This window comes from Malus sylvestris, chromosome 13, assembly GCF_916048215.2.
Source record: "Malus sylvestris chromosome 13, drMalSylv7.2, whole genome shotgun sequence".
NCBI classification, from domain to species: Eukaryota; Viridiplantae; Streptophyta; class Magnoliopsida; order Rosales; family Rosaceae; genus Malus; species Malus sylvestris.
In genome coordinates this window covers 37,513,364-37,523,168 of record NC_062272.1, presented here as the reverse complement: position 1 = coordinate 37,523,168, position 9,805 = coordinate 37,513,364, and the positions used below count along the sequence as shown (strand labels likewise).

Genomic DNA, 9,805 nt, shown 5'->3' with positions numbered 1-9,805 from the left:
AATGTAATTTTTTTTTTCAATAGTCTTGAAGTAACGAGTAGTTTAGGAAATGAATGATGAAGATTGAGTTTAAAACTCAAACAGGGAACATTGTTTAAAAAGTCGAATTACTTGGTAAGCTTAACCATTGAAGTCAAACCCGAATAATGAGCTTTAGAAATACGCACAAGAAATCAACCATATACTATAATATCAGTTGGTATTAAGTAATGTTATTTAGAAATACCAAAATTGACACACTGATACTTTTTAATGCAGGTAGATCCCACTTATAATAGTATAGCCCATTTCTATTAGGGAATGTCAGTAATTATGTTAGTTTTGGACGTCTAAATAGCATTATGATTTTGTAATAGTTTGGAGGCTTGGAGCCTTTAGTACTACTCGTAAATATCATTATCTTTTAAATGTTACGATAAACCAAATTCACTTAGTAATATAATCTAGTAGTATTCATATCGACTTACAGGTGGAACGTCTTAGGTTAGAATTTGAAGTTCGATACCAATTTTGTTATGGTTGACTCGCTGTCTGGCTGTCCCACTTTCTTACTTTAGTGTAAATATATCATTGTAAAGAAAAAAAAAATATCCTCCTCGGTTGCAGAAATTAACTAGACGTTAGTGAACCGTTTTAGCTTCTTGAACTTATATTGACACCATTGGAAAATGTATTTTCAACCTACATCGAAAATTAGAAAACAAAACGTAATCTTGGTTTCTTGCTAGGCAATCTCATATTTTGGTTGTAATCTACTAAAAACTGGAAGTCAAAACAATTGAAGCTAAGACGCAACTATGTCCAAAATTAAGTTAAAAAGAGTTCAAAGTTTTGATACAAAAACACCACGAGGAAATTTGCGTACAAAATGTCTATTGTCTCAGACTCAGCCATAACATACAATGTAGCATACACTACTTATTCTCGGAACCGCAAGGATATTCAGAAGAGCATAAAATGCAGAGACAACACCATGACATGAAGACAGTGGCACTGCACATACTCATGCGGCTCTTATGAAGACAGTGGCGGAGTTTCAGAGTTCTTCCAAGTACTAAAGTCATCCATATATCTGCCTCCTTTAACCGCATCTGCTGAAGCATAAGATTCAAGCTCAGCCATTTCTTCTGGTGTCAGTTTCACAGATAGAGCTCCAATATTCTGGTTAAAATTCTCAATCTTGGTGGTTCCGGGTATAGGACACACATCATTCCCTTGGTGATGAACCCAGGCCAGTGCTAGCTGAGATGGGGTGCACCCCTTCCTTGCTGCAAGATCACTAACCCGCTCGAATATTGTTTTATTATGCTCTAGGTTCTCCGCTTGGAACCTGGGTAGATACTGCAAACAACAAGCCACATATATACAAGCAACAAGATTAATGACTTTATCAAATGGCATGATAAGCATATTCAGCATAACTTTGTAGCAACACAATACAGATTCCTCGATCAAATGTTGGGCACCAATCCCTTCTTTTCATGGCATTAACTAAAAAATAGCTGAGGATTGTCGTAAAGAAGTAAAGTAAGGCAGGTTGGCCTGATGGCAAACTGTCAATTGCCAAATGGTTAATCTACCTGAGATGAAAACAAAATTGCAAAATTGCAGTAACTTTCATAGAAATAAGGAGAGGCAGATGGGCAACCTGGCTTCAAACTTTGACTCTTCAAATTATAATGGTGTAGGACGTGAATGGCAAAAACAACCATTATAATTTTTTTTAAAGAAAAAATAATCTCATTTGGCCTTATATGCTACTCTAAGAATTTGTTACCTTAAAACATGATTATATTAAGGATGTTTATGCCTCTAACGTCGGAATAAATCAGGTCCACTTGGATACATAAGTTAGAAAATTAAACCTTTACTGCATAAGTTCCACTAGAGGAAGGCTGCTAGGAGCGATTACTAAATTTCGAGAAGTCATTTCCTAACTTGATGACTTAGGGATATATTCACAATAATAGCATGAGGATGCTACAATGTTCTTTAATGTACATGGACTTTTGTACTTCAGAATATATAATTATGAAACATATCAACAAACCTTTCGGAAATCATCATTGGCTAGATTGTCGACGAACTTAGCACCTGATGAAAAGAATCCTCTTCCTAGAGGACTGTATGCAACAATACCAATGCCAAGCTCCCTGAGAAGATAGGAAAATGAGATTAACATTGGCTGCTACCACCTAAAACAAACTTTAGTTAGTCCTATTAAGCCTCACCGGCAAGTAGGAATTATATCTTCCTCCACATCTCTTGACCACAATGACCACTCCAACTGCACAGCTGTTATTGGATGAACAGCATGCGCTCTTCTTATTGTGGAAGCTGAGGCCTCCGATAGACCAATGTACTTTATCTTACCCTCTTCAACTAGTTTCTTCATTTCCCCAACCTTGCAAAATAGGTGAATCATGATGCACCAGTCTAGTAAGAAACGTGACATAGCTACAGCCGACAGATAATTATACCATGCATTACATAATTAGACTAATTTGGATGCAACAAAAGCACTTAAATAGAGGAGGATAGTGGCCAATCATGTTAAAGGAATGGTGGTTAACTATGAACGCACTTTGCATAATTCAAGATTTAAAGTTTCAAAAGATATGCATCTGGTAGTTATCCCAGGTCCCAACAATAGGATGCAAGCACAATAATCACCATGTCGAATAGCCATCATGTATCAAATAAAGAATTCAAATTTTATGTAGAACAGAGTTCAGACATATGATGAAGATGACACAACGCACACATATGATAAAAGCTAATAACAATCATATACCAGCCCACCTGCCTGCCCCCTCTAATATAATTAAGACCTTTTTAACTTCTTGTAGTTATAATTATTAAGAAGATTTACACAAACCAACATCTAAAGGTTGACATATATTAAGACGAGTTTAAACTTTTGTAACTCCTTTGTCATCGCTTAGCATTTTGCAACTATGAGGAGAAATGTTAAGAGAAAATATTACACTCATCAGTGACAACAAGCCACCTCACGTTTGGCGAATTTTCAAGCCTACCACGTAGGCAAATCAGGTGATATGGAGAACGTATGGCCATTGGATTTCACATGTGAGACAACTTGCTATGATGCGATAAAGAAAGTTTGAGGTTCCACTATAAAACCAATTGGCCATATAAGGAATAGCTCAATCACTTTTAAGCTCATGCAAGGTCTCTCCTCCCATCAATGTGGGATTCATTCTCAACACTCAATTTGTTTGTACCATACTTGACCAATCCCGAAACTACTAAGCACCGGTCAACGTTATACCGTCAAGGATCCAGAAGAGTTTTCCTCCAACCAGGAGGCCAATCACAACACGACACGTGTCGACATCAGAAGCCAATCATAGCGCGACACGTGTCAACATCAAAAGTCAATCACAACACGACACGTGTCAATGTCAAAACAAAGCTAGAAACTCTCTTCTATAAAAGGAGATCATTCTCCCACAATATTGCCTAATGTCATTTGTACTAAATCATTCACTAGTACTCACTAAAGGAGAGCTTGAACCTATGTACTTGTGTAAACCCTTCACAATTAATGAGAACTCCTCTACTCCGTGTACGTAGTCAATCTGGGTGAACCACGTACATCTTGTGTTTACTTCCCTGTCTTTATCCATTTACATACTTATCCACGCTAGTGACCAGAGCATTCTAACGAATGTCACAAACTTAATACTTTCTGTTGTACCAAAGTCCTCACTGATTTTGTGCATCAACACAATTCATTGCAGACAATATAAATATTATACAATTTAGTAACCACATTGATCTATAATTGTAAATAAAAAGAGATAAAAACTTAGAAGGTGAAGAAAACATACTGTGACTTCAATGGGGACACGGGTGTCAACCCGATGCTGATAATAGAGATCAACAGAACCAACGCCAAGGCGTTTCAGGCTACCCTCGATAGCAGCTCTCACATATGCAGGGTCACCTCGAATCTCCCTCTTGTTATCCGCAAAGCTGATACCGAATTTTGTGGCCAATTCAACCTTGTCCCGTACCCCTCCCTTGAGAGCCTGTTCCTCATCAAACCAAACAAAACCCAATTCACTCCATCATCATTCCACTCAATTCAACATCAAACCAAACAAAACCTATAAAGCAATTACATATAAATTCACTACAGGAACAAGAGTAAATCGATTCGAACCCAATTCACTAGACCATTAGTTCATTCCCCCAAAAAACCCAAACACAACCCACAAAGCAAAGTTATATTTTATTCTCTCTCTCTCCTCTCTCTCTCCTCTCTCTCTCTCAAGAAGAACAAGAGTGAAGAAGACAAGCCAATTGATTTCATCATCAATCCATTCAGTTCAACAATCCAAACAATTCCAAATCCAAAAAGTTACTAACAAAAACTATCAGAGTGAGTGATTGTGGTTGTGAGGAAAGAAGCAAAACAAAAATTAACCTTGCCAAGGAGAATTTCGTTGGTGTAGGGGCCGTAGATGTCGGAGGTGTCGAGGAAGGTGACGCCGGTGGCGACGGCATGGTGGATGAGAGCGATCATGTCTTCATCGGGCTTGGGAGGGCCGTAGAAGGCGGACATGCCCATGCAGCCAAGTCCTTGAGCGGAGACCTCAAGGCCTTGAGAACCCAACTTGATCCTCCTCACTACTCCTGCCATTGCTGGTTAACTGCGGTTGTTCTTGTTTCGGACTGAATGATTAGATTGCAAAGCGAGGGAGCAGGAGATAGATATACGAAGAAGAGGGGCTGTTTAGTAAAATGAGCGAGCAGTCGCTAATCTTCTACTCTTCTACTCTTCTGTAATCCTAAGTAAACGTAAGGGCCTGCGTCACACTGATGTTGTTTTTTTAGTCAAACCGTCAAAGGAGAAATTTTATAACAAAGTCCGATCGGACACTGTCCAAATACCACAGCGTCACCTTTTTGTGTATTTGTCGGAATTTTAGCTTAATGTTTTAATCCAACAACCCTCAAGACGGCAAGGACGCAAGCCAAACTAAATTATTCCACATTGTTTAATACTTCGGACTTCTCTATTATTACAGTTTATTTTTTATTTTAAACAAAAAATTTAACAATTAAAATATCTGAGTAGCCAAAAGGCTTCGCTGGTGAAAAAATTAGAATTTAAATCCTTATGGTGAAATTCTATATGCTTCAAATTTAAAATTAACATTTATGTCTACTCTTCATTATCCCCTCAAAAAATACCTAGCAGCGCAAAACAATCAGACCCCAAACAAAGATTACATGCAATCCTCAACAAGGAGGTCCAAGATGAAATTAGGGGATTTAAAAATCACAAAAACAAACTTCTGAAACAAATCTCAGAAACAATTCATTGGTTTCTGCTCCTCTTTCATGTTTCTGGTTTTTTGTTTTGCTTGATATAAGTGATCGAGCAACAAAGGCGCAAAGACAAAGCGTTTGTTTCATTTAGTGCTAGCCTGGCTTGAGAGATCGAGAATTTTTCTAGTGGTGGATTTTGTCTCGATAAGTCCTACATACGGCGTGCATTTTTATTTGTCCATCAACTTAGCACGATCCTAAAGCTTACAACTCTCATGGAATAGGCATCATTCGTATGGGACAGTTTAATGGAAGCGTGACGTGTCTTTTTGCTTCAGTTGGAAACTCATACTGCAGTTCATAATATACTACTAAAAATATCTTTGCTTCACCCAATGGTAAATTTTAGTACACTCCGGATATTTTGAATTCTGGAGCACCGTAAAATTTTCGTCAATCACGTTGTCAGAACTTGTTCGTGTCTCTACTTGATTCATGGTGCAAACTTCAAACAATCTTTCTTCCATTCAAGTTTCAAAAGGAGAGAATGAGCCACTTATGCGTAGGTTAATAGACTTAATATCAACAAAAATGAGACTAAAGTTCATATAGAGAAATGGTATGAATCCGTCTTCATAACTTGGCGTCATCTAAATATGCAACGTTCTCCGTTTCCTTTACGATTTTGAGATGTTTTCAGAATTTGTTATTACAGAAGATTAGCATACATATAGAATGAGAAGTACAAAACATACATATCTAATTTAGTAACCTTAATCCAGTCACTGCAAAAAAAAAAAAAAAAAAAAAAAGGTCCATGCTAAAAAATTGCAATTTGGTCAAATTGTATTTCTCGTGGATCGTATTCCAATGAATCTAAAAGACAAATGGCAGAATATGACCGAAAGGAGACTTCAACAAACTAAAGATGCACTGTATCTCTTAGTCAGAAGTTATTTAGTTGGTTGAAGCCTCTTCTTGGTCATACTACTCTGTTTGTCTTTCAAATCCATTGGAATACCATCATGTAAAACACATTCCGACCAAATTCCAAGGACATCAGTTTGCAGCTATTGGATGTTTTTACACTTCCCACTAGAGCATAAGATCACTTCTAATATTTATGAGCCCATTACTAGAAGGAAATGGAAATTGAAGATCTGAAACGCTAATGAAATCTTGCCCTATCTTCAGTGTATGAATTACGTCAAAGACTTCAGGTTAGCTGACATGTCTATTTTCCCACCTGCTCATCCATAGAAGTCCAAGCTGCTCCAGCAAGTGTTCAAGTTTTACAATTTCATGCAAGAGCGTGATGGAGAATGGAAAATAGACATGTTAGCCAGCCCGAAGTTTTTGGCATAATTCATCCACCTGTGATTGAGCAAGGTCTCTTGGGGGATCTTTAATTTCCATGTCCATATTGTATTGAGCAAATACATATTACTACTGCATACATCACAACTAAAATATCAAGCAAGACGTTTTTATCAAACACCTGCTGAATTTTAAAGAACTTTTCCCCCTAGAGGGTAAAGGGTACGCAGTTCTGCATCCAACTGATACTTCCTGCTTTCAGTAGCTGCTTGCCAAGGAAACCTATTAAAAAAGAAGTCTCATATAAACATAAATCACTTTCTGTACTGTAAATATGTAGAAACGCAAACAGAAATATGCGATGAGCAACTAATGTGTTTAATATGCACACCCAAAAACAAGTTGACCCACATCTGATCTGGTATACACCTGGCCTTACACCCTACACCCTAAACATCCCCATATGCTAATACAGCAACCAGTTTATATGTGAACAAAATACCTCTATTACATGACAATTCTCATTGGTCCCAATGATGCTGCAACAAGAAATGCCCAAAATGTCAAACAAAAACAAAGTGATGATTCTTTACTTTTCAAAGAATAAGGTCCTCACCTTTTGCACTTTTCAGTTCCCTGTATTTGATTTTCAGGTTGTGAAACGAAATCTTTGGCGCTACGTGCTACCTCTGCTTCAACTACTGCCTCCAACACAAGGTTTGATCCTTTAACATTTTCTGTCATCACAACCACTGGTTATTATTCCGACATATATATGTGAGACACTGAGATGAAAAGGTAAACTGTTTGCAAATTCTCAGTAAACTCTAAGGGATGTTTAGTAATAAAATGAAACTAGTATATGTGTGTGTGTCAGAACAAAGGTTTGTAGAAATAGTTTAACGTTTATTGTATTTCCAGGAAATATTCCAAGAGTATTCCTATGACATTAGTTTAAGCCCATGGCCCAGCAAATAGCAAATCAATTCCATATGGGGTATCAATTATCATACACAACTAGACTAAATGAAAGAGCAACACCTCTGTTGAAAAGGCATACAAGGGTATGGATAAAAGATGGCTAGGAAGCACAACCATTGATATGAAACCATAATTGTGAAGCACATAAACTCTTGACCTCTATGACTCAATATAATATTGGCAATACAGAAAAGTAAGTAGTTTCATACGAAGGTTTAAGGATATTGTTGTTTCTCTAGATATTGAAATGGGAATTCCACCCCCGGCTGGTACCTATGTTGTGCCCAAATTTGGACAACAAATAAATGATATCAAAATTAAGTTTTATAATCAAGAAGACTGTTACCCTTGCGAATTGGTAGCATCCCAGTGCTTTCAGCAGAAATAGGGAGAACAATGAAAAGACCACTTTCATCATAAAGGTTATCTTTCTCTGCACTGCTCTTCAAAGCACCAGTCTTCACTGTCGATGCAAATTTCTTCCTCCTTGATCTTGGACAATTTTGCACCTACAAAACAATTAACATCTTAGGTTAAGGCCAAGAGCCTCACGCGCCCACGATGAATGGGGCGGCTTTGGCCGAAGAACCTCCGATGCTAAAGTTAGAATTTAGAGAGAAAGAGTGTTTAGAAAATTTTGGGATTTTTGCCAAAGTGTTGGAATTGGCTTTTTGGTGAGAAATGAGAGTATATTTATAGGGATAGGAGGTGGCTAGGGTTTTTTGGGTTTGATTTAGGTTTAATTAGCCAATTTATTTGGCTATTAAACATAAAATGAATGTTTTGGTGGTTTTTTGTATAATTGGCTAATCAATGTCACAAAAAAGGAAAATTATGGTGAAAAAAGAAGGAAATGGCCGGCTCCCTTTGGAGAAGGGATAACCGGCCTTTATGGTGATTTTTGGGCTTAATTTGGTGATGTAATTAGCCTTTAATATATTGATTATATTAATTGGTTGATGATGTTATGGAATGTTTGAAATAAATGGCTAATTGAATAAGGAAAAAATGAGGTAAAAACATATATGGAATGAAATAGTTTTTGAATTGTTACCCATTTTGGGTACTCCTGACTTGGTTGATAGATGATTCTCCACTGCTCGCGTGTAGGAAACCCGGTATGACTCGAGGGTATTTTTGCCCTCTTTTGTCCAAAAGTCCACTTGTCGCCTAGTGAATATTTTTGGCTCCACATTCACAGCATCAGATTAAGCCAATTTTGCATATGCAGTTGCTTGACTATGAATATTAGGTGACTCAGAGGTTGTGAAAGTGCTATCCCGTCAAAGTCAGGTACAAAGAATTTATGATGATGCAACATGGACCAATTATTAGAAGAAATTGTATAATTCAAACCGTCATTGCAGTATTTACTGACTTCAGCTCCTCGTTAGGCTTCTCAAGTGAACTGTTGGCCCCTAACAAGGAAACGTATAAACTGGTAACCATGAGAGAAGCATCACATTACTTGGAAAGAATGTATGGCTGCTAAGAATACTACCACTACTCAGAGGCCACTACTCAGAGGAGCCGGGTCTTGAAGATTATCCATCAGCTTTCATGTCAAAGGGCCTGGATTCATGAGTGATATACTTCGGACTTCATAACGAATCGACTCTAGCTGTGCCAATGCATCTTGAAGATCTTTATGAACCTGAAGGTCATACAAGGGACATAAATTAACGAAAAAAAGGCATTGGGTTCACACACAATGAAGTTCTAATCACTATCGGGTTGTATACAATGCAAATTAGCTCAAAAGAACAGACAAAAAAATGAAAATATTTATCATCAACATCTTTAATAACTTAATTAATCTCTCTCTCTCTCTCTCTCTCTCTCTCTCTTACTTTTTTCCTGGATCAAACTTCTAGTAAAAAGAAGTACCTGGTGAGCTTGAGATTGCTGCATAACATTATCGAATTGACGTCGAGCTAACTGGACATACCCGATTGACCGACCGCTAATCTCCCTGCTGCTCTAGCAATTCTAGGCAAATCCTTTGGTCCTACAACCCGTTACACATCAAACCCAAGTCACTTTTCCAGTTACTGTTTCATGCAAAATTAATAACTTTTTATTAAACACCAAAATCACATAACCCATAAGAGAGAGAGAGAGAGAGAGAGAGTTTGTGAGTGTTACCAACTAGAGCAGCTGTGGCACCGATCAAGAGGAAGAGCTCCCCGTACGAAATACCAAACAT

General features: G+C 37.6%; 1 protein-coding gene and 1 pseudogene across 1 annotated transcript; both read right to left on the bottom strand.

The window, feature by feature from the left end:
- Positions 1 to 778: 778 nt before the first annotated feature.
- LOC126596451 (probable aldo-keto reductase 2) lies at positions 779 to 4,767 on the bottom strand. Its single transcript, XM_050263035.1, has 5 exons — positions 4,454 to 4,767; positions 3,855 to 4,055; positions 2,232 to 2,404; positions 2,051 to 2,153; positions 779 to 1,341 (listed from the first exon to the last, which is right to left on the bottom strand). The coding sequence occupies exons 1-5, from the start codon at positions 4,667 to 4,669 to the stop codon at positions 1,015 to 1,017; spliced, it is 1,020 nt and encodes a 339-aa protein (XP_050118992.1). The 5' UTR covers positions 4,670 to 4,767; the 3' UTR covers positions 779 to 1,014.
- Positions 4,768 to 6,809: 2,042 nt separating this feature from the next.
- LOC126595471 (uncharacterized) lies at positions 6,810 to 9,805 on the bottom strand (annotated as a pseudogene).

Coding starts and splice junctions, on each gene's coding strand:
- LOC126596451 (XM_050263035.1), bottom strand. CDS start 4,669: ATGGCAGGAGTAGTGAGGAGGATCAAGTTGGGTTCTCAAGGCCTTGAG. Junction 4,056..4,453: donor ACGAAATTCTCCTTGGCAAG/GTTAATTTTTGT, acceptor GATGAGGAACAG/GCTCTCAAGGGAGGGGTACG. Junction 2,154..2,231: donor GATATAATTCCTACTTGCCG/GTGAGGCTTAAT, acceptor CTATCTTCTCAG/GGAGCTTGGCATTGGTATTG.